This window comes from Canis lupus, chromosome 8 (genome assembly GCF_011100685.1).
Source record: "Canis lupus familiaris isolate Mischka breed German Shepherd chromosome 8, alternate assembly UU_Cfam_GSD_1.0, whole genome shotgun sequence".
NCBI classification, from domain to species: domain Eukaryota; kingdom Metazoa; phylum Chordata; class Mammalia; order Carnivora; family Canidae; genus Canis; species Canis lupus.
The window spans coordinates 27510701-27535224 of NC_049229.1; the positions used below are offsets into that span (position 1 = coordinate 27510701).

The 24524-nt window shown below is 39.6% G+C and overlaps 2 protein-coding genes across 2 annotated transcripts in view; one reads left to right on the plus strand and one right to left on the minus strand.

Annotated features, from left to right (window-relative positions):
• The window catches only part of ABHD12B (abhydrolase domain containing 12B), a 35128-nt gene extending 25411 nt beyond the window's left edge, over nucleotides 1–9717 (plus strand). The window contains 4 exon segments of the mRNA XM_038544089.1: nucleotides 5286–5368; nucleotides 6645–6723; nucleotides 7545–7663; nucleotides 7896–9717. Coding sequence (XP_038400017.1) covers nucleotides 5286–5368; nucleotides 6645–6723; nucleotides 7545–7663; nucleotides 7896–7923 — 309 coding nt within the window. The 3' untranslated portion in view covers nucleotides 7924–9717.
• PYGL (glycogen phosphorylase L) overlaps nucleotides 8407–24524 on the minus strand; it is a 42902-nt gene continuing 26784 nt past the window's right edge. The window contains 9 exon segments of the mRNA NM_001287162.1: nucleotides 8407–8777; nucleotides 11567–11633; nucleotides 12714–12848; nucleotides 20975–21182; nucleotides 22619–22760; nucleotides 22866–22924; nucleotides 23049–23196; nucleotides 23330–23431; nucleotides 24171–24285. Coding sequence (NP_001274091.1) covers nucleotides 8601–8777; nucleotides 11567–11633; nucleotides 12714–12848; nucleotides 20975–21182; nucleotides 22619–22760; nucleotides 22866–22924; nucleotides 23049–23196; nucleotides 23330–23431; nucleotides 24171–24285 — 1153 coding nt within the window. The 3' untranslated portion in view covers nucleotides 8407–8600.

The window sequence follows — 24524 nt, forward strand, 5'->3', positions numbered from 1 at the left end:
TAAGTTTATTTTGATAGAGAGATTTTTCTTAATTTTTGTTTTAGGTCAGCTTCTCCTAGAAGCAGAACCCATAGCAGGGATTTAATGTGCATGATTTATTGAGAGTGCTCTAAAGGCAAAACCTGCAAGGTCATATAAATGAGGGCTGTAGGATAGGGTTGGGGAAAGAGCAGAACAAGATGTGATTTCAGGTGAAGTGTAGCTTTGGCCTGATCCACATGGGACTCTAAGCTTGAGTCAATGGGGGTGGTTGTTTCTGTCATCCACAGGATTAGAGGATAGGTTGGGGAAGGGTGATATAACTTTCTGGGGCACTGCTGTTTGTTATCCAACGCTAAGGAGAAAGGAAATAGCCAACATTTACAGCAATAATTAATTTTATTAGTCTCTTCAAAGAACCAACTCAGACTTTGTTGATTATCTGTATTGAATGCTTTCTATTTTATTCTGGTCTTACCTTTGTTATTCCCTTTCTTCTATTTTCTTTAGATTCAATTTATTATTTAAAAAATTTCTAGAGATGGTACTTTGATCATTTATTTTCAGTGTTTCTTCCTTTCTAATATATGAATGAAGGCATACTCTACCAAAGCCACTCTTCAGATACATTCCACAGTTTTCAAGTGCATTTTTTTTTAAAGTTTTTTTTTTTTTTTTTTTAAGATTTTATTTATTCATGAGAAACACGGCAGGGGGCAGGGGGGAGGCAGAGACACAGGCAGAGGGAGAAGCCGGCTTCCTCCAAGGAGCCCGATGTGGGACTCGATCCCGGCTCCCGGGATCATGCCCTGAGCCAAAGGCAGATGCTCAATTGCTGAGCCACCCAGGTGTCCCTTCAAATGCATTTTAATTATAATTTAGTTCAAAACATTTTGTAATATTGCAACTTCTTTGACCTGTGGATTATTTAAAAGTGTATTTTGTAATTTCTGTACATTTGGGAATTTATATTTTCTCTTGACTTTTAGCTTAATTCTACCATGATCTGAGATTTCTCTCTATATGATTTCAGTTTTCAAAATTTGTTCAGACTTGTTTTATGTCCAAACATATGGTTAATTTTGGCATATGTTCCATATGCTTGGAAAGAATATGTTGTTTCTGGTGCAGTGTTTATATATATACCAGTTAGGTCAACATTATTAATCATGCTATTCAATTCTCCTATATTTTCACTTATTTTTTTTTTTTTACTGCTTTACCATTATTCAAGGAAGAGGTACTTTAATACCTCACCATGATTGTGGAGTTGTTAATTTCTATTCTGGTTCTGTCAATTTTTGCTTTAGCTTTTTCAAGTATATGTTATTAGGAACAAACATCTAGTAATAATGTAATTTTACATCTTCCATGTGAATTGATCCTTTTTTCATCATGAATATCCTTTTTGATTAATAATGCTTCTTAAAGTCAGTTTGGTCTGTGTCTGATATTAATAAATCTGTTTTGAATAGTGTTTGTATATTTTGCTATTCTTTGACTTTAAACTTTTCTGAATTCTTGTATTTCATGTATATCTCTTGTCAACAGCAGATAGTAGGGTTTTGTTTTCTTTTCCAACAAGCTTTGTCTGTTAATTGTAGTAGTCCATTTAACTTAATGTAATTATATTTAGATTCATATCTATTTTCTTACTATGTTCTATTTATGTCATCTGTTTTTATTTGTGTTCTTTTGCCTCTACTTCTTGCTTACTCCTCACTTGCCAGATGTGTCTTAAGTAGAAGAGTGGTGTTGAGTGTCAGTTTCATCTCTCTGAGATTTCCTTCTCTCTGGGATCTAAACAACTCAAGGTGCCTTGGTAGGTCTCTGACACCTTCACAAAAAGGTTCCTTAAATATTTTTTTCAAGGTTTCCTAGTTGTCTTGGGCAAAAAGTTTGGTTTGTAATGATTCTACTATTATTAGAAGTGGGGAATCTTCCAATATTTTTAAGTTTGGAACTTAAAATGTCATGAAATCTTAGTTTAATAGGCACCTTTATGATTTAAAGTATGGATACTAAAGTATTCCTTTAGTATCATGCTGTCTATAAGAGCTATAGCTCTGGTGTCAGACTTCCTGGGTTTGATTTTCAGGGCTGTCACTTAATAGCTGGATAACCTTGGACTAATTGGTTTTAATGCTCTAATTCCCTCATCTATAAAACAGGGGTAATAATATATTCCAGATTACTGTGATAATTAAATGAATATATGAAAAGCATCTATAATAGTGCCTGGAACAGAGTAAATGCTGAATGACTATTAACTATTTTATCAGTGGAATGCCATAAGTCTGAACATTACTGTTAAATTAGAAAGTGTAGGAGGCGTGAGACATACAAATAGAGTAAAAGGCATGGGTCCTTACACTCAAGAAGCTTCGTCTATTTGGGGAGATAGGAAATTAATGGCGAATATAAAGTAATGGCAGGGATTTCCATGTGTCATTTTGGAATCAATTTCATTATTCAAAATATGAAGGCATCATGACACAGAGAAAAAGAGAATGTGCTTTGGAGCCAGACAGATTTGGTTTCTGTCACTAACCCATTATGACCTTGGTAAGTTATTTTCCATCTCTGAATTTTCCCATTTTTAAATAATGGGGTTGATACTGCCTACTACCTAAGGTTGTTTAGAAAGTTAAATCAAATAAGATAATCATTGCAAAGTACCCAGCTGCTAGTAGGGACTCAACAAATGTGTTTTCCCTTTCCCCAGTTTTTCTATTGCTAAGTGGACTAAGTACTTTTTATTGCTAGGGTAGGACCCAGAACAGTAATATCAGGGTAGGAAGAATCAGGAACGAGAAGGGTCTCATGGGCAGGTATGGTCAGTAAAGACTTACAGAGAGATAGGATCTAAGCTCCTTTCTTGAAGATAAGGGAGAGCAGTTAGAAAACAGAGAGAAGGGCAAAGTGTGAGCCAAGGCATATGGCCGGAGTGGGGCAACTATGAGCTATAAAATACCTTAGAGTCCTATAAGGCTTTCATGAAAGATCTTGCACATTTGTCACCCTTTTAAATCCTCAAAACAACTGAGTTTTGCATTGTTGCCTCACTTAGAGCCAAGGGAAATGGTGGCTCAGAGACTTGCCCAATTGTCACACACCCTAGAAGAAGAGGAAATGGAACTCAATCCTACATCATCTAACTCTAGGCAGATAGACTGGAGGTATGCAGCCTCTGGAATGAAGGCTTGTGGTCAGATGTGGATGGGCTTGCAGCCAGGAGTTTCTTGTTTTGAAGTAGCTTGTGTGGTACTGCCAAAGCTTTGTGACAGTACGTGTCACAGTAGTCTTTTAGGAATGTATTTGGTGGCATTCTGCAAGAGAGTGGTGGCAGGAAGACCAATTAGGGGCCCATCGCTGTGGTCTGGGCTGGAGGGGATGGTGACCTCTGAGTCTCAAGGTGCACCCCCAGCTGGGGAGGAATAATGGAAGTAGGTTGACTTGGGCCTGCTTTCTTCTTATTCCTTCGGAATTTGAGATGAATTGCTGAAGGGCTTCTCTTACTGAATTTTCCTCAGAGGAGTCCTGATTCCGGGGGTGGCAGGATCAGAAGACAAAGACAAAAGAAAACAAAGCAAGAAATCTTGCCCTTAAGTTATAGGTAAGAGAAGGGAAAAGGAAGACGCGGAAGGAATAGGCAGTATTAGGATCTCCAGATTGCACCTGAATGCAAATCATTTGCCATGAGACCGTGCAAAAAAAAATGCAAGCCAGATGAACTCCCATTGAAAACACGGAAGTTTTCCCAGAAGCAGCAGGCCTAGGCCAAAATTGTGAAGCAGACGTTTGTTTTCACTGGACCCAGTCTACCTATTCTGTACCAATTTCCCTATAATGACATGAATTACTTTTTAAAATCAGGAAAACAATTTTTTTTAAGTTCATTATGTTTAGAAAGACACTATTCTGTGTATTACCACAGTTCATAGTAGAAGACTAGAACAAATGAAGTATTATAGCAGCTGATTCTAATTTCTCCAGATCATAAAGGTGCAGTGAGACATATAAACTTAAAATTGCTTCTACAATGAATAGAATTCTTTCCTTTTAAGCTGGCCACAGCCTACCTGTGCTGTACCCAGTTCCTTTGGCCATGTCCCATGTATTATGTAGCAGTCTCCTCCCCACTCCACTCTCAGGCACAACTGACGAATACATGTGATACTTTTCTGGTCTTTTCTCTTGGCAGATATATTCCAAAGAATAAAATCGGAATGAAATTCAAGTCACATTAAGATGAAAATGACAGATAATAGCATACAGTGTATGTCAGGGATATGTGCACAGTAGATTCATTCCATATTCAGCAAGTATTTATTCTAGTGTCTGTTAGGTTCTAGGAACTTTCCTATGTTCTGGGAACACCACAGGGCCTGACTTCCTATGAAGTGTAATATCTTTACTGGGAAGACAGAAGATAAGTACACAATAAGCTGATTTTTAGGAGTGAGAAGTACTGTGAAGGCAGTGACCAGTGTGTGTGTGTGGGGGGGGGTTGGTTGGTAGGGAAAGCTGCCCTGAAGAACTATCATCTGAGCTGAGACTTGCATGACAAGAGGCTGACATGGCAAATCTGGAGGTTTTGAGCTGGAGGAAAGGAAGGGCAAGGGGCCTGAGGTGGGTTTGAGCCTGATATGTTCCAGGAAGCAGAAGACAGCAGGGCTTGAGGGTCGACAGCAGTGCATTTAGTGAGAGGATAGACAGGGCAACAGCCAGATTCTGTGTGGCCCTGAAAGGCTAAGGTGGTGGAAAAAAGGAAGAAAGAAACAAATCATACATAATCCCCACCATCCACAGATGATCACTGTTAACATTTTGTTGTTTTTGCTTTCTATCTTTCTTTAAAATATAAATAGCACCACTAACTTTTTATTCACACTCGTAAAGGAACAGTGATAGGCATAATCTAAAAATGCTTCTACAGTAAACATAATTTAACTGGTTTTGTTACAGAACAGAATATTCTGATTAGTCAAAAATTCTGATGCCAAACTATGGAAAGAGCCCAAATGTCCATCAGCTGATGAATGAATAAAGAAGAGGTGGTGTAAATATATACATATGGCTGAGTAATATTTCATTGTATATATATACCACCTCTTCCTTCCTTCCTGTACTTTCCAATTTCCCTTCAATGACGTGAGTTACTTTTAAAATCTTCAGTTTTGTTTTTTAAAAAGTTTATTATATGTAGAAAGTTGCTACTCTCTACATTACTATAGTTCATGTAGGAAAACAACAAATGACATAGATACAGGCCATGTTTTAATTTTTTTCTTTTTTAAAAATAGATTTACCGGAAACTGCCAGGATTTTTACGCACACTTATGGATGCCCTGAGAAAAGACAAAATAGTCTTCCCTAATGATGAAAAGTAAGCTAACGATGAAAAGCTGTCCATCATTACTGTAGCTGGGGATTCTAGAGGGTAAGCAGTGACTGTAAGTCATCAGAGGGTCAAAGCAAGGCCCTGTCAGACATGCGCTATTAAGTCAGGAGAGTGGATCAGAGTAAAGAGCTGGAGCAATTAGTTCTCCAAGTCAGGCAAGCTGGACTTCAAGTTTGAGCATCCTTTACATATTTAGAAACAGATTTGGTTAACTATCATGTGAATTACTGAATGGGTAGATGAGAATTCTTAGATGGGTACTAAACTTTGGGGTAACATGTCCACAAATTTTTAGCATTTGGTATTTTCCTCCTGTCTAATTTGATGACTTCACTAATTCAGTACTTTCTCTGAAGTCATAAAAGGAGCTGTAGATTTAGGGTCTATCAGGACCTTTTAAAGGTACTCTGGGGTCTAGCCTAACATTCCTTGGGAATCCCTGACTTCTAGGCCTTATTCCCCATGTAGCCAAAACCCACCCCTCATTCAGCCTATTGACCTAACAGTAAGTCCAAGGACCAGAATTTAGCAAGTCAGCCTCTTGCAGCTGGACAATTTAAGAGTGCCTCCAAATGGGTGGTTGTTATCAGTACTTTATGTTGACACACTCGAGGGCTCTAACCTTCTCAGGAGTAACAGTGAGTCACTGTGACAGGGTGGATGGGTATCAGAGTTTAGGAAATATTGTTTGCCATAGCTGCCAGAATGTTGAACAAGTCTTCTTCACGCTGTAGGCTTTCTGAATTATCAAATTAGGAGGTTGATCAGGAAGGTGATTAAAACCTGTTAATCGAGTGTCCATCTGTACATTTATGGGGAAAAGTAAATACGTTTTTATCAAGAGTTCTCTTTAGTCCTGTGGTAGTTCTTGTTATTTTTGAGTTGTTTTGTTTCTTTTGTAGTCTTTTAATTAAAATATTCCAGAAACTATGAAATAAGGATGAATAAGGAAAAAGATGAGGTTCTTTTAACTGCACAAATTCCATGTTTTTAGTATTTTTCTTCATTATTTAAAAAAATAATATAGAAATAAATTTAATTAAGTACTTAATTAAATTGTATAAGTAAAGAGATAATCTTGCCTAGAAGACAAAACAGTTACTATATGAAGTTTACTATGTAGAAGTTGTCATTTTTGAGAGAGGAGAAATCTCATATTTTGAGGCAAACCGCATGTTTTGCTATAAAGCTTTAACTTAGAAGAAGAGAAATCTCAACATATAATTCTTAAACTGAATGCTTTTCTTCTATTTGTCCCTAGTGTTAAATGCCTGTCTTCTCCCCTTCTCATCATACATGGTGAGGATGACAACACGGTACCTTTGGAGTTTGGAAAAGAGGTAAACTAAGAGCTCAGGGCTGGCTGAGCACACTGTACTTACTACATCACCATTTTCTCATCTAGCCAGACTTCAATTAGAGCCTACAGGAGGGTCTTAGACGTTATAAGGGATTCTCTACATCCCTAACTAGCCATGCTGCCTGGTGTTACAGTATGCATCAATGTTCTATGCTACTTAGCTTGAAGGAGTGTTTGTGGCAGATTCTGGTTCCTCATCTAAAAGTTTATTTGTGGATCTGCAAGTATAGAGAAGATCTCAGGCTGCTCTGGGACCCTCCTTGTAGTCTCATGGTGGCTCCAGAAATGGGATGCAGTTTCTTTTCTTTTAAACAAATAGAGTGGGTCCATTGCAGTTCTTATCCCCCTGTAGGGAGGGTGTTGGCAGAAGGATGAGGTTCCACCAGCATTCTGTGTTAGCTGTGGAGTTTCTAGTTCCTTAGCGTTATAGGTAGCCAACCCCAGGATTGGGGGTGGAGTAGGGCTGGGGAGGGGCAGTGGAGAAGGGTCCCCTATCTCTGACGTAATGGGACTAACTCCCCAAGTTGCCTGTTTCTGTACACTTTTAGGAAATTATTATTTTTAAAGATTTTATTTATTCACGAGAGAGAGAGGCAGAGACACAGACAGAGGGAGAAGCAAGCTCCTTGCAGAGAGCCCAATGTGGGACTTGATCCCTGGACTCCGGGATCACACTCTGAGCTGAAGGCAGATGGTCAACTGCTGAGCCACCCAGGCGTCCCCCCTTTTAGGAAAATTAAATTAGAAAAACACCAGCTTTGATGGTCAGCCTTTGAGTATCTGCCTTTCTGTCCTGTGCAGCTCTATGAAATTGCACACAATGCATATAGGAACAAAGAGAGGGTCAAGATGGTGATCTTTCCTTCTGGTTTCCAGCACAACTTCCTCTGTAGAAACCCTACACTACTAAAAACTGTGAGGTAAGAGCTGCTTTGCTCAATGTGATTATCCTTCTCTTAAAGGCAATTAGACACTAAGGGGGGCACTTGATGGGATGAGCACTGGGTGTTATGCTGTATGTTGGCAAATTGAACTCCAATAAAAAAATATATATATACAAAAAAATAAATAAAGGTAATTAGGGCTGTTCTGGCTTACTTAGACCAGAAAGTGGAGAAAGCATGTGAGCTGATCTAGCTCCTTTTTTTGCAGAGATTTCCTGAGCAAGCAGTGGGCATGAGGTCTGACAGTAACGGAAATCTGCAGTGAAGACTTGGTCCAAACACCACCCATGATGCATATTTTTTATGTAAAATTGTACTGGGCTGCTTCGATGAGCTGAAGTCACTGACATTTCTACAAGTCACTTGCCATCTTAGGGAAAGCATGGATGTTGGGCATTATTGACAGTTCTCATTTAGCTTATCATAGTCTACTTTGGAACAAATGGAAACCTCACTGTAGAGTATCAGAATTTAGTAAAATTTGGATCCCATTGAAAAATGTGTGGTTACCAAACATGCTAGGGACATTTGTGAGTAAAGTCTTGGTTGGGTCTTAACAGTGTAAGAAAGGTGCACTAATGTAGTTAAGTAGTTTGTGTTTCAGTTAATTTAAATGGTATTGAAAAGTTCCAAGTATTTTCTAGCTTTTTGAATAGCACTGAAGAAAGTCCTAGCATGCTACTCAATCAGCCATCAAATAACGAGTTTTGGCACTCATGTAGCCCTTGTAAATTGACACTTTATTTTTAGCCCTAAATACAGTCACATACTTTCCTTCCCAATTCCCAGAAATTCTTAATTAGGTTATGAGCTGACAAAACAAAACAAAATCAAAGAATGTTGTAAAAGTGTTTAAATCCAGTAAGAAGTTTTTTTTTGTTGTTGTTATTGTTTTCTAGAGACATTTTACAACTTACTTTCCATTGGCTTTGTTCACCCCATTGCTAGATTCATTGGATAGGGAAATCTTGAGATCTGAAGGTTCCATGTTCCAGATGTCCCTGGCATATTCCTTAATTGTTCGGTCACTAGAGAACTTCCCTGCGGCAGCTATGTTTTTGAGTACCATTGTGTTCCAGGCCTTTGGATTCTGTAAACAACACATCAAAATATGGCCCATGGCCTGAGTGCCTGTTGAACTTTATGATGAACGCTAGGCCAAGCATATCCAAGCATATTTCATGGGGAGAATGAGAGGAGTAAGATGTAGTAAATCATAAATATATTTGTTTCACAGTTGAGAGCAAGATAGGTCAGGTCATGGCTTTTCTCCTACTTAGAGTATATTTCTCTTAATAATGAAAAAATGGTATTTTTCATTTTAAGAGAAACCATGGATGTAAATCCCCTAATTTGTAATTATTGCTATGGTTACAATATTTTGGCATGCAAGCCTTATTTCCCATGCTTTACTTTTTATTTCACCTCCTTTTCAACTGGGGGGGAAGGAAGGGCTAACATTCATTGTCTGCTGGATGCTGTGTCAAGAGAGTTAACCTGTGGCTTACATCATATTTGAAAAGCACTGCTCTAGAATGGTAGCTATTGTGCAGGCAAATAATGTAATGGGACAGTTTATTGACCTACTTCTCTTTTCTTCTTCTTTCTGAAGGTAGATGCCCCAATTGATTTACACTGAATCCCAAATACCCCATTGGGGTTTTAAAACAGGATCAATTAAAGCCTTATACTTAATAAAACATATAATATCTAAATTTTCTAATTTTTATGTAAAAGAATATAAGAAACTATTTATTTTATAACCTCATGATTTTGTAAAGAACTTTAAAAGTTAATTAAAAATGACCAGAACAGGGGTACCTGGGTGGCACAATCAGTTAAGTGCCTAACTCTTGGTTTTGGCTCATGCCATGATTTCAGGGTTGTGAGTTCGAGCCCCGCATCTGGCTCTGCGCTCAGCTCATAGTCTTGAATTTCTCACTCCCTCTCCTTCTGTCCCTTTACCTGCCCCTTACCCTGCTGTGCTCTCTCTCAAATAAATCAATAAATTTGAAAGAAAAAGACTAGAACATTACTCAAAGCCATTAGCAATGCATTATAAACATTTAAAAGAAAAACCAAAACTATGATTATTCTATAAGGTACTGCAACATGGAATCTAAAACTAGGTTATTCAGACTTTGAAAATTTACTAAATAAGAGGAGAATAAAAACTTCCTTTTCTTTACTTTCTTTAGCTATTTAAATGGATAATGAATAGGCTTCCCAATATGTTTCTAAACCTGACAATACGATAATTCTTATGAGTAAAAACTTCATATTTGCCCTAATGAACAAGAAAGAATGAGCCAAATGCTGGGCTTTGAGATGGGCATCTCTGGATTTGGGCCATAACATTACCAAAAGGGATCTACTGTGGAAAACTGACATTCACATTTGTCCTTGCCCTTGTTCATATTTTCCTTTCCTGCTCTATTTATACTTCCTGTCCTCTGTAGACATTCTATACACAAGCAGGAGTTGAGATCAAGGGGAAAGAGGTAGAGTTGGCCATTTTCTTCATCTTTGAGTTCTTGGAAGCAAGTAGTGAGCCACTCAGCTTAACTTGGGTACTGCCTCTCCTTGCTGATGGTTATTGAGTTTACTCTGGGCTATACATTTTTGGGGGACTGGATATGATTCTAGCAGAAGATAAGGTCTGTAAAGCAGCATGGGGCTTGACAGATTCCATTTTAAAACCCCTTTGGGACCTGTGGGATGACTATAGGAACTACCTGGTCACCTGTTTTGGGAAAGGGATAGAGAGAAATGTTAGTGAATCATGTTTTAGTTGGAAGTAGTTACTCATGTGTCCAAAGGGTGTGAAGATTTTATGGAACCCTGCTATTCTGCTGTAGAATGGCTTTTGAATTGGAGGGCAAAAATTGAGACTACTAGGGGCAAGGGCAATCATGCCCAGAAAGCTCAAGGTATCAACCTCAAGAAAACCATCCTGGAGTCCTGGAACAGAACCAGTCTACTTCTGTATCCTGTATCCATCCCTCTGTAGTGCCTGCAATTACTTAAAGTCTTTCTCATCAGAGATGGTCAACCTTTCCATATTTATTAGCATTTACTAAATGTTCCCGGAGGGCTGGGCTATTATTTAATGAAGATGCATAACCTTGCATGTGAAGGGTTACTCACATGGCTCTAGGTTTTTAAAAAAATTTTTTTTAATTTTTATTTTTTAGTAAAGCACATTCTTTCTTGGTTCCTTTCTTTTCCTTAAGTTCAAATAAGAAAGCTCCCCTCTCTATGTACATCTATATTCTATATGTAGCCTCACTCTGGGTAGTCCAGGAAAGGCACTATTTTTGCAATTTTCATAGAATAGGGTCAGTCCTTATCCTACTTAACTGACGCTCAGCCTGAGAATTATCTTAGCAAGTTTTCAAATATGATGGTGATCCTCCCCACCACCAGAATCTCTCAGAGAGGGGCTGGCATCTGTATTTTGGAGAAGCTGCTTTGGTGATTCTGATGTATGCTTTTGGTGAAGGACCCCAGCATGGTGCCTCCCACAGAGAACTCCCCAAAGCCTGTCAAATAAATGAGTAAGTAAAATGAATATTTAATTTTACTTTATAGCCTTAGCTTCCACGGCATGCCTGCTACAGGGTAGGCACTCAATAAATACTGAATTGTGATTTTTTAAACTTGGATATTAAAAAATTTACAAATGCTACTTAGAGGTCAAATCCCAGTCTCTGTCTGAATTTGGGAAAAGTCAAGTTTGATATGAATATCCTAGACAGTTGCCTCATTTCTATTTTTGGATTAATGGGGCTCTGTTATTTAGATTTAATAAAAAGAAACAAAAGTTTTAATTAACCGAAGTAAACTGGTTTCTTTTATAGGTTTCAGCAGTGTACTCACCATGTACAGCTGGCTGACTTTTTCTTGACACTTGACATAGGCTTCATAGTCTGCGAAGACTTTAAACCTGTATTTTATAATTGGAAGGAAAAAAAACAAAACAACAAAAACTTCATTAAAATATGTGTGCTAAGATTCCACTTAAAATTCTCTTTTGCTGGGATCCCTGGGTGGTGCAGCGGTTTGGCGCCTGCCTTTGGCCCAGGGCCTGATCCAGGAGACCCTGGATCGATTCCCACGTCGGGCTCCTGGTGCATGGAGCCTGCTTCTCCCTCTGCCTGTGTCTCTGCCTCTCTCTCTCTCTCTGTGTGACTATCATAAATAAATAAAAATTAAAGCAAAATTCTCTTTTGCTTATTTTTTTATTATTTTTTTTAAGATTTTATTTATTCATGAGAGACACAGAGACAGCGAGAGGCAGAGACACAGACAGAGGGAGAAGCAGGCTCCATGCAGGGAGCCCGATGTGGGACTCGATCCCGGGACTCCAGAATCACATCCTGGGGCTGAAGGCAGGCGCCAAACCGCTGAGCCATCCAAATAGCATCCCTTGCTTCTTTTTTTAAAAGACTTATTTATTTGAGAGAGAGAACATGGGCATGAGATGGAGGAGGGGCAGAGTGGGAGGCAGAGAGAGAGGGAAAGAGAGAGAATCCCAAGCAGACTCCATGCTGAGCATGGAGCCTGATGTGGGGCTCGATGTCATGACCCTGAGACCACGATCTGAGCCAAAACCAAGAGTCAGATACTTAACTAACTGAGCCACCCAGGGGGCACACTCCCCCTCCCCCAAATTCTCTTTTGCTTAACGTCAGGCATGACTGGTTTACCAAACTTAAATTTCTACTTACAAGAATTTTAACCAGCCCTCAACCTTTATATGGTTCTTCCCACATGTAAGAATGTCAACATGTGGATTTATCTGAAAGCTGGGTATACCAGTGGAAAGAGAAAAATAATACCATATTTATGGGTCTTGTTCTTAACCTTCCTAGCATAGTTAGAATATCTAATTTTTCCTTCCACATGTAGGTTAGCTTCTCAGATCACACATCTATGCTAGTTATACAGATGTGTTGTAGTTGGTTTAAGATGTTCTTACCCCTTTTCATTGCCCAAATAGCACCATCTTCTTGGGGGAACTCACCTGTCATGATAAAATAGCATATTGATTAAATCTTTGAAGAGGTCAGGCTGCTTGGGAGAGAAGAAGCCATTGTCAATTTGATCAATGGCCAGCTTCAGCTCTGGAAGTGCTTCATAATATTCTTTTGCGTCATACCTGTGGGGGTGATAAGAAAAAGGTTCTGTTAGTGTGTGTGGTTAACAATACACTAGACAGGCACCTTCCAGGGAAAATGGCAGAGTAGGAGGACTCTAAGCTCATCTTGTCTCATAGATACAGCTAGATAACCCTCACATCAGTGTAAATAGCTGAGAAAATGATCTGAAGACTGACAGAACAAACTCTTCACAGCTAAACATAGAGAAGTCACATCAAAGAGGATGGGAAGGACAGAGATGTGGTTGGGAGCTAAAGCGACCCATGGGACTATCCTCAAGAGGGAAGGATGCCATGGGCATGGAAAGGGGAGAGAAACAAACTCTCACACTAGGGAGCCCACATGGGAAGGACAAATCCCCATAAGATTTTGCTCTAAAAACAAGAGGGGTTGAATTTTGTGAATTTTTACAATCAGTGGAGCTTACCACCTGGGGTTTTAAAAATCAGCAGGCTTGGCTTTGGGAGAGTAAGGACAGCAACAAGAAACCAAGTTCCTGCACAGCAAGGGGGCCCCATGGAGATATAGTATGGAAGCAGCAGTTTAAAAAGCACCTGGGCTATACTAGAGGGAAATTTGTTTACTAATGTCAGAGCATGTGCTAAATGGACAGGGATCTTTTGGAGACTTCTCCAGGAATAAAGGAGCTGGTGGGCACTATTTCCTTTCCCTGATCCCTAGCCTAGCCGCATGGACACCTGTGGGAACAAGTGCTATGCCAACACTCACTACCTAACTTGCTAACAGTGCACCCAGCCTCCTGGTTCTCCTGCAGATATGCCCTACCAGTCAGCCCTCTGTTCTAGGTCCTTTTACACAGCAGACCTTTGCAAACCTTGTTGGCACTGTCCACCCTGCCTCTGTGTTCTCCTGTGGTCCTGCTCCTTACAATATGCTCTTGGCTGGAGCCCACAAGGGGTGCCACAAGCCTGCAAGCAGCCCCAACAGGAGCCAGCATCAAAGTGAATTCTGTCCCCAGGGAGAGGGAAAGATAACCATATACAACAATCAGATTGCAGCCCCAGCAGTGGGCTGGGGCAGACAGCTGGTCTGATTGCAAGCCCTGCCCACCAATGAAAGCTCAGGGGATGATACAGGGAGAGCGCACTGCAGTTTGGTGTGACTACAGCTCTGGCAAATGCCTGGTCTGACTCCACTCAAGTCCAAGGCAGCCCCAACCTGACACAAGGACCAAACCATGCCACAACAGGCAAAGAACCATTGCAGACAATTGGACTGAAGGAAAAAATGGCTCAGTTACAATAGCAGGCAGGGCACATGCAATATGCATAGCACCAGGTTCTGGTGAACAGAGGATGATGCACCACTAGAGGGCACTACAGGACCTCTTATTCATAAGGCCACTGCTTTTAAGAACAGATGTAGCGACTTTCCTAACACATAGAAACAGACACAGAAAGTTAGACAAAGTGAAGGACAGAGGAAATGTCCCAAATGAAAGAACAGGACAAAATCATAGCAAGAGACCTAAGCAAAATGGAAATAAGTAATATGCTTGATAGAGATTTTAAAGTAACAGTCTTAAGATACTCATGGGAGTTGAAAAAAGAGTCAAGGACCTTAATGAGACCCTTAATAAAGAGAAAACATAAAAAAGAACCAGAGATTAAGAACTTAATAACTGAAATTAAAAATAAACTAGATGGAATAAATAGTAGAATAAAGAAGCAGAAGGGATTAGCTACCTGGAGGAAGAGTAATGGAAAACAATCATGTTGAAAAAGAAAGAAAAAGAATAATAAAAAATAAAAATAGATTTAGGGAATTCAGCAACACCAACAAGTGTAATAACACTGATATTACGGGATCCCAGAAGAAGAAGAGAAAGAAAAGGGGGCGGAAAATTTATTTGAAGAAGTAATAGCTGAAAACTTCTCAAATCTGGTGAAGGAAATAGAAATCTAGATCTAGGATTTGGAATCAATACTAGGAGATCCACCCCAAGACACATAGTAATTAAAATGGCAAAAAGTAGTGATAAAGAGAGAATTTTAAAAGCAGCAAGAGAAAAGAAAACAGTTATATACAAGGGAAATGCCTAAGGCTATGAGCTGATTTTTCAGCAGAAACTATACAGGTCAGAAGAAAGTGGCATGATATATTCAAAGTGCTAAAAGAAAAAAAAATGCAGCCAAGAATATCATTCATAATAGAAGGAGAGATGAAGAGTTTTCCAGACAAACTAAAGTTAAAGGAATTAATGACTACTAAACCAACCCTACAAGAAATGTTAAAAAGAATTGAGTGGAAAGGAAAGACTAGGAGTAAGAAAAGGAGGAAGCACAAAAGCAGTAAAAATAAGTATAATAAGTATATTTTTAAAAATCAGTCATGGGGGGGATCCCTGGGTGGCGCAGTGGTTTGGCGCCTGCCTTTGGCCCAGGGCGCGATCCTGGAGACCCGGGATCGAATCCCACATCGGGCTCCCGGTGCATGGAGCCTGCTTCTCCCTCTGCCTGTGTCTCTGCCTCTCTCTCTCTGTGACTATCATAAAAAAAAAAAAAAAAAAAAAAAAGTTAAAAATCAGTCATGGGATCCACAAAATCAAAAGATGTAAAGTATGACACTATATACCTAAAATGTGTATGTGTGTGTGTGGGGGGGGGGGGAGTAAAGAATGGGTTCAAACTTAAGCAACCATCAACTTAGTAGAGACTGCTAAATGTAGAGGTTGTATACAAACCTAATGCTAACCACAAATCAAAAACCAGTAATAGATATTTAAGAAGAAAAAGGAACCCAACATAACACTAAAGAAAGCCAACAAAACCATGAGAGGAGAGAATAGGAGAAGAAAGGACTAGAAAATTGTAAAAACAGCCATAAAACAAGTAACAAAATGGCAATATGTACATACCTATCAACAATTACTTTGAATGTAAATAGACTAATTGTTCAAAACAAAAGACCTAGGCTGATGGAACGGATAAAAAAGCAAGACCTAGGGATGCCTGGGTAGCTCAGCAGTTGAGCTTCTGCCTTCAGCTCAGGACATGATCCCCAGTCTGGGGATGGAGTCCTACATCGGGCTCTCTGCAAGGAGCTTACTTCTCCCTCTGCCTAGGTCTTTGCCTCTCTGTGTCTCTCATGAATAAATAAAATCTTAAAAAAAAAAAAAAAAAAAACTAAGACCTAGCTCTATGCTCCCTACAACGGGTGTGCTTTGGACATAAAGACACATGCTGGTTAAAAGTGAAAAAAGGGGGAAAAACGTTCATTATATAAATGGAAATGAAAAGAAAGGCAGGGTAGCAGTAATGATATTGGACAAAATAGACTTTAAAACAGTCTGTAAAAAGAGACAGACTACATAATCATGGGAACAACTGAAAGATAAAATAATCGTAAATATTTATGCACTCAACATGGGAGCTCCCAAATACATAAAGCAGCTATTAACAAAGTAATAGTAGTCCAATCATAGTATAGGACTATAACCCCCCCATTTACATCAATGGATAGATCATACACACAGAAAATCAATAAGGAAACTGGCTTTGAATGACACATTGAACCAGATTGGATCTAACAGATATATTCAGAACATTCCCTACTATAACAGCAGAATACACATTTTGTTCAAATGGACACATAACATTCTCTAGAATGGATCACATGTTAAAAAGATTAAAGTCATACCATGCATCTTTCCCAACTACAACACTTTGAAATTAGATATCAACCACAAAAAAAAATCTGGAAAGAGCAAAAATATACGAACTTAAATAACATGTTACTAAACAATGAATGGGTCAACCAAGAAATCAAAGAGAAAATTAAAAAATACATGGAGGCAAATGAAAATGAAAACACAGTGGTATAAAATCTTTGGGATGAAGCAAAAGCTGTTCTAAGAGGAAAGTTTAAAGCAATACAGGCCAATCTCAAGAAGCAAGAAAAATCTCAAATAAAGAACCTAACCTTACACCTAGAGGAGGTAGAAAAAGAAAAACAAGCAAAACCCCAAGTCAGTAGAAGTAAGGATATAATCAAGAGTAGAGCAGAAATAAATAATATAAAAACTAAAAAAACAAAACAAAACAATAAAACAGAGCAATGAAACCAGGAGTTGGTTCTTTGAAAACAACAACAAAATTGATAAACCTTTATTCAGACTCATTAAGAGAGAGAGAGATGACTCAGATAAACAAAATCAGAAATAAGAGAAGTACAACAGATCAGTAGTGAAACTGACTCAGTAATCAAAAGACTCCCAATTAACAAAAGTCCAGGACCAGACAACTTCACAGGTGATTTCTACCAAACATTTAAAATACCTATTCTTGGGGATCCCTGGGTGGCTCAGCCGTTTAGCGTCTGCCTTCGGTCCAGGGTGTGATCCTGGAGTCCCGGGATCGAGTCCCACATCGGGCTCCCTGCATGGAGCCTGCTTCTCCCTCTGCCTGTGTCTCTGCCTCTCTCTCTCAGTCTGTCTCTCTCATGAATAAATAAATAAAATATTAAAAAAAATAAAATACCTATTCTTCTCAAACCATTCCAAAAAATGGAAAAGGAAGAAAACCTTCCAAATTCATTCTATGAGGCCAGCATTACCCTGATACCAAACCTGATGAAGACACTATAAAAAAAGAACTACAGGCCAATATCTCTAATGAACACAGATGCAAAAATCCTCAACAAAATATTGGCGAAGTGTGTCCAACACTACATCAAAAAAGCCATTCACCACAATCAAGTGGGATTTATTCCTGAGATGCAAGCAAGGGTGGTTGAATATTCACAAATCAATCAATCTGATATATCAAAACAAGAAGAGAAAGGGTAAGAACCGGATGGTCATTTCAATAGATGCAGAAAAATCATTTGATAAATAACACCATCCATTCATGATAAAAGCTCTCAACAGAGTAGGTGTAGAGAGAACATGCTTCTACATAATGGAAGCCATATATGAAAAACCAATAGCTAACATAATACTTAATGGGGAAAAACTGAACTTTTCCCTTAAGGTCAGGAAGAAAAGAATGTCTGCTCTCACTACTTTTATTCAGCATCACTGGAAAGCACAGCCACAGCAATCACACAACAACAACAGCAACAAAAATAAAAGGCATCCAAATTGGGAAGGAAGAAGTAAAACTTTCACTATTTGCAGATGACATGATACTATATATAGAAAACCCTAAAGATTCCACCAAAAACCTATTAGAACTGACAAACTCAGTAAGAGCACAGGATACAAAAATCAATATATACAATTCTTTCATTTTTATACTAATAATGAAGCAACAGAACAAGAAATTAAAAAAAAATTCCATTTACAATTGCACCAAAAATAATAAAATACATAAACTTAACCAAGGAGTGAAAGATCTGTACTCTGAAAGCTAAAACACTGATGAAGGAAATTGAAGATGACACAAGAAACAGAAAGACATTCCATGGGTACGGGTCTGAAGAACAAATACTGTTAAAATGTCCATACTACACAAGTAATCTACACATTCAATGCAATCCCTATCAAAATATCAACAAAATTTTTCTTTCTTTTTTTTATTTTTTAAAATTTATTTATTCATGAGAGACAGAGAGAGAGGCACAGACACAGGCAGAAGGAGAAGCAGGCTCCATGCAGGGAGCCCGACATGGGACTCGATCCTGGGTCTCCTAGGATCACGCCCTGGGCCGAGGGCGGCGCTAAACCGCTGGGCCACCCAGGCTGCCCTCAACAGCATTTTTCATGGAACTAAAATAATAATCCTAAAATTTGTGTGAAACCAGAAAAGACTCTGAATAGCCAAAGCAATCTTAAAAAATAACAAAACAAGAGGTATCACAGTTCCAGATTTCAAAATATACTACATAGCTGTAGTAATCAAAACACTATATGGTACTGGCACAGAAAGAGACACATAGATCAAAATTATATGGTCAATTAATCTTAGACAAAGGATGCAAGAATATGTAATGGGAAAAAAAAATCTCTTCAACAAATAATGTTGGGAATACTGGTCAGCTACAAGCAAAAGAATGAAACTGGACCACTTTCTTCCACAAAAGTAAACTCAAAACAGATTAAGGACCTAAATGTGAGATCCAAAACCATAAAAGTCCTAGAAGAGAGCACAGGCAGTAATTTCTCTGACATGGGGCATAGTAACATTCTCTTATTTATGTCTCCTGAAGCAAGGGAAACAAAAGCAAAAATAAACTTGGGACTACATCAAAATAAAAAGCTTTTGTACAGCAAAGAAAACAATAAAATTATAAGACAACCTATACTGGATAGGAGAAGATTTTTGCAAATGACTTATCTGAGAAAGGGTTAGTATCGAAAATATATAAAGACTTGTACAACTGAACACCAAAAAGACAAATAATCCAATTAAATATGGAATGAAGACATTAACAGACATTTCTCCAAAGAAGACATACAGATGGCCAACAGACACATGAAAAGACACTCAACATCACTCTTCATCAAGGAAATGCAAATCAAAACCACAACAAGATATCATCTTGCACCTGTCAGAATGGCTAAAATAAAAATTCTAAGAAACAACAAGTGTCACCGAGGATGTGGAGAAACTCTCATGCATGGCTGGTGAGAATGCAAACTGGTGCAGCCACTGTAGAAAACAGTATGGAGGTTCCTCAAAAATAAAAAATAGAGCTACTATATGATTCAGTAATTCCACTACTGGGTATTTACCCAAAAGAATATGGAAACCCAAATTCAAAGGCATACATCCCTTTGATGTAGCATCATCAAATAATTGCAGCATTATTTACAATAGTCAAATTACGGAAGCAGCCTAAGTGTCCACTGATAAATGAGTGGATAAACAAATAGAATATATACACAATGGAGTATTACTCAACCATAAAAAGAATGAAATCTTGCCATTTGTAATATGGATGGATCTAGAGAATATAATGCTAAGTGAAATAAGTCAGTCAGAGAAAGACAAATACTATATGATTTCACTCATATGTAAAACTGAAAGAAACAAAACAAATGAATGAAGAAAAAAAAGAGAAAAACCAAAAACAGACTCTTAACTATGTAGGGAACAAACTGATGGTTACCAGAGGGGAGTTGGGTAGGAGGATGGGTTAAATAGGTGGTGGGGATTAAGGAGGGCACTTGCCATGATGAGTATCAGGTGATACACAGAATTGTTTAATTCTGATTAACACTGTAATCTGATACACTGATACACTGTATTGTACACCCGAAACTAATGTAGCACTAACTTAACTATACTGGAATTCACAAACAGAAGAAAACAATACCCTAGATGCTACATTAGCTGTGAAAAATGCACTCAGAAAAATTAGCATTTACAGAAGCCATTATTATCAGAGTTCAACAGGAGTATAATATTCGACTAGATCTGGAAAAAATTTCCCCCCTAAATTTGATTAGTTCCTTCTAACTGAAGACCCAAAGGACAGTAAATAATAAAAATAATCCAATCTGGTAAAATACAGTAAAATTCATTTCAAAAGGATTTTATGGCCCTAAGCAGATATTATGTTAAGTGGACCAGTTGCTTTTTGGACTCACAAATCCCCAAATTTGTTCCTTAGTGGAAATTTACTTCTAAAGCCAGGAAGTATATTCAACATCCTCCAAATTTTTTGATCCCCATAGTTCCTTTGGGTAGAGCTCCTTATTTGTTTGAATTCAGATTAATAAACTTATCTAGATATTAACTGAAACAAGTACTCATGGGTGCTTCTGTACATCCAGACCGATCCTCTATCACATTTGAGTCCATCTCTCTGAAATCTTAAAAGAACACTAGATGGTTTAAGTTATAGGCAAAAACAAACTAGCAACTGGTTCATCTTTGGATCCAAGTCACAATCCTAGATGCAGAGAAGTGATAGCTCGCAAAGGCTGGCTCTACAATGGCTGATAACAAATGGCATAGACTTCATGTACCTGTGCCTAAACTCCTTTCACATTCACTTGCTAGGTTTAATCAAACTAAGCTGTGAGGAGGCTGCCCTGGCGCAGGGGAGATGTTCTGTGGCCACATTTCATGTGATCCAGCCTCAGTGGGATACCTGGGTGGGCAGGCATTCTCCTGGGGGTGGAGGGCACCTGCTTGATGAAGAGGAGCTGCTCTCTTACCCTTTCTTGTCCAGAGCGGCCACATCATCTACTCTCATGCCAAAGATGAACAGGTTCTCTTCCCCAGCTTCCTCTGCCATTTCCACGTTGGCCCCATCCATGGTCCCGATGGTCAAGGCCCCATTCAGCATGAATTTCATATTGCCTGTTCCTGAGGCTTCAGTGCCTGCTGTGGAAATCTGCTCCGACAGGTCTGTAGCTGGAATGACTGGCAAGCAAGGCATATTAAAATCAGTGATTCTGCCTCTTTTAGATCTGCTTGTATTGTATCCGAGTACTTATCTAGCTGGCCTGTGTGAATCATGAAAGTAGTCCATGTACATCAAGACAAACAGTCATATGGTATAGAAGGATGGATCTTACTCTTCCCCTTGACTCAGGCAACTGCTTTTGTCCATTTTTTGATGTGCTCTCTGGGTGGGTAACTAACCACAGTGCTAACTAATTATATGCTTATACTACTTTCTTGGTCTGTAAACTAGAGAGCACCTATTGCTTTCTGCTGTAAAAGTTGACACTATGTTTCTCTTCTTCCAACTTTTGTTATGGTTTTATTGTTATTTCTTCTGCTTTATAACTTTATAAAATATATTGAAACTTCTCTTTTTGATTTTTAAAATTCAGTTTCTTCTGATCCTTCCTTTATGATCTGAGGAAATTGGATTGTCTGCATTCCTTCTACCCTTCCATCTCTCACCTTTCCATCTTTCCCACTCATGGTAGGGAAATGTGCCCAGTGCACCTGAGGTGTGAGGTGTGCCTGGGGCTAGACACCAAGCTTCTGACCTTTCAGTCTAATTTACAGACAAATTAATGCTGCCAGAAGGCCCCTTTCCTCCTCTTTGACTTCAAAGTTCAGAACCAATTCTCTGTTCTGCTTTGAAGGCTTATTTGTGGATTAGATATATCTTCATTTGCATCAGTAGGAACCTGGCTCTTTTCTCTTTAGGCATACGGTCTTAAATAGTAACATCAGAAGACCCAAAAATATCTCAAAAAAGAGAAAGGTCTGTTTTCAATTTGGGACTTGGGTGAATGCACAGTTGGCATTTGCATGTGGATGGTGCTTTGTAAGCACATGATGCAAATAAGCGAAGAGAGCAGCAGAGAAAGAGATGTTGGCTTTTTGCCAGTCTGTCCCCGTGTGGGAACTCTATGCATGATCAGTGCCCATCTAAGCACATCTAAGCCTCATGCTTGGCAGCCTGACATCTGTCCTCATTCCCTGTTGCCACGTGAACAAATGACAGCCCTTCTTCATTCCATGAAGTGGCCAGAAGTATATCGGGGGCTGGGGAATTGGTGTTCTGTTGCAAGACTGGAGCTGGGAATGGAAGACCTTTCCTTTCTTTTCCTTTGTAGAGCACAGTCTGCACTTTGCCAGAACTTAGGGGAGCTCTGACTAGCTAGCTGGTAGGAAAATGAACTTGCAAATGTAATCTGTGATACTGACATGGGGACAGCAATCTCATTGTCAGCTGGATCAGCTTAAAGACTTTTAGCCTGGGCCCTATTCTGCCCAAGAGTGACACTTTCCTTCCTAAGTTACTAGCTCCCTGAACCCAGCTACCTCATTTTTCCATATCATGTAACTTTTCCCTAAAATTTGCCCTGGCCTGGCATGATGTGTGATGAGGATACTACCTTTTTCAGCCAGAGACACTCTGTAGTTCTCCAAGAAGATGACTTTCAACTTGCTTCCAACCACAGGGTCATTGTTCACCACCTCTGCCACTGAAGTGATCAGCTTTATGATCATTTTGGCCATGTGATACCCTGGGGCAGCCTTGGGGAAGAACATCAAACACACTAGCAGAATGCAGCCACAGTAAAGTGAAGAAATGGCAAGAGATTAGGGCCCCCACGTCCCCAGGGAATAGAATCGGCTTACTTTACCACCAATTATGACCGTTCTGGGCACAAATAACTTCCTAGGGTCTTTCTTAATGCCTGAAAAAGATGCAGAAGTGGATGGAATGGAGGACAGCTGACGGCTGGTGGGGGCGGGGGTGAGACCCCGCCTAGAGTGCTGCTTCCACCTCCAGGGGGCGCGGGGGCCACAGGACTGACTCACGGTTGTACATGGTGACCACGTGCAGGCAGTTCAAGAGCTGCCGCTTGTACTCGTGGATCCTCTTCACATGCACGTCAAACATGGAGGATGGGTTGATCTTCACTTTGTACTCCTTCTCCAGGAACTGAGAAAACTTCAGCTTGTTCTCCTGTTGAGACAGTGCGTGATGCCAGAGCCCTGTGTGACTCGGAAGCATCAGGTGGTCTGTTTTTAAAAACGGGGGCGTGATAAAGCCTCGGAACTAGCGCTGCAGAAAGAAACCACGCGGGGAGGAGCCCCACCTGCTTCACATTGGCGATTTCTCGGAGGAAGACGTCATCGCCCAGGAAACTGTGTAGCTTGGTCAGCTGGCTCAAATCCTTCACGTAGTCTTCTCCGATTTTCTTTCAGTTTAAAGAAGAGGTGGTGGTTTTAATCAGGGATGACAGTCCAGCCCACACAAGCAGTTTCTGTAAGTCTGTGGCGGGTGCCTGCTACGGGACAGCTGACCTACCGCACAGCACACACAACGGCTATACTCACAGAAGAGGCTGGAAATGCTGTGTGGGAAGAACACTTTGCTAGTATCTTAAATGCAGTGTGAGTAGCAGCAAGTGTTAAAAGCAGGAAACCTGGGGACGCCTGGGTGGCGCAGCGGTTGAACGTCTGCCTTTCGCTCAGGGCCTGATCCCAGGATCGAGTCCCGCATCCAGCTCCCTGCATGCAGCCTGCTTCTCCCTCCCTCTGCCTCTCTCTCTCTGTGTCTCTCATGAATTAAAAAAAAAAGAAAGAAAGAAAGAAAGAAAAGGCAGGAAACCTACCTAAAAGGGATAACATGGAACCAAGTTTCTACCAATTATTTTTATGACCTTTGCTTACTAAATAGGCTCACCATCTTCCATCTATGTGTCCTATGAGTACTGTTGCTAGCTACAGAATTTGTGGACTCCTTGTTTAAAAATTAAGAATTTCAAGATGGCTACAGAGGAGAACTAAATCGAGCATGGAGACTTGGGGGACAGCACAGACATGACACTTGCTGAGGGCTGATGTAGCTGCCTGCTGCAGTCTGGATTCACGAATTAGAAGGAAATTACACCACCTCTTGCATTGTGTTCAGGACTCCCCTGACTTTCCACTTACTTCTGCTATTAACTCTGCAAGCCCTGGGTTGCAGAGTAACAGCCAGCGCCTCGGAGTGATCCCGTTGGTTTTATTCTGAAATTTGTCTGGTTCTAGCTCACTGAAGTCCTTGAATCTGGAGACAGAAGAGACACATCACTGAATCTGTCTGAAAGAGCTGGTTCCTGTTACATTCACGAAGCCAAGTGAAGGCTTAGAAAGATTAAAGGTGGAGTAAGGGGCTGGCAACAGCTCCTGCTCTCACTCTAAAATAGAAATCCATTTGCAATTCAAAATAATTATAAGAAAAATCCAAAGCAAATCACCTCCATATGATTTCCTGGCCCTGATATATATATAGATATATATACACAC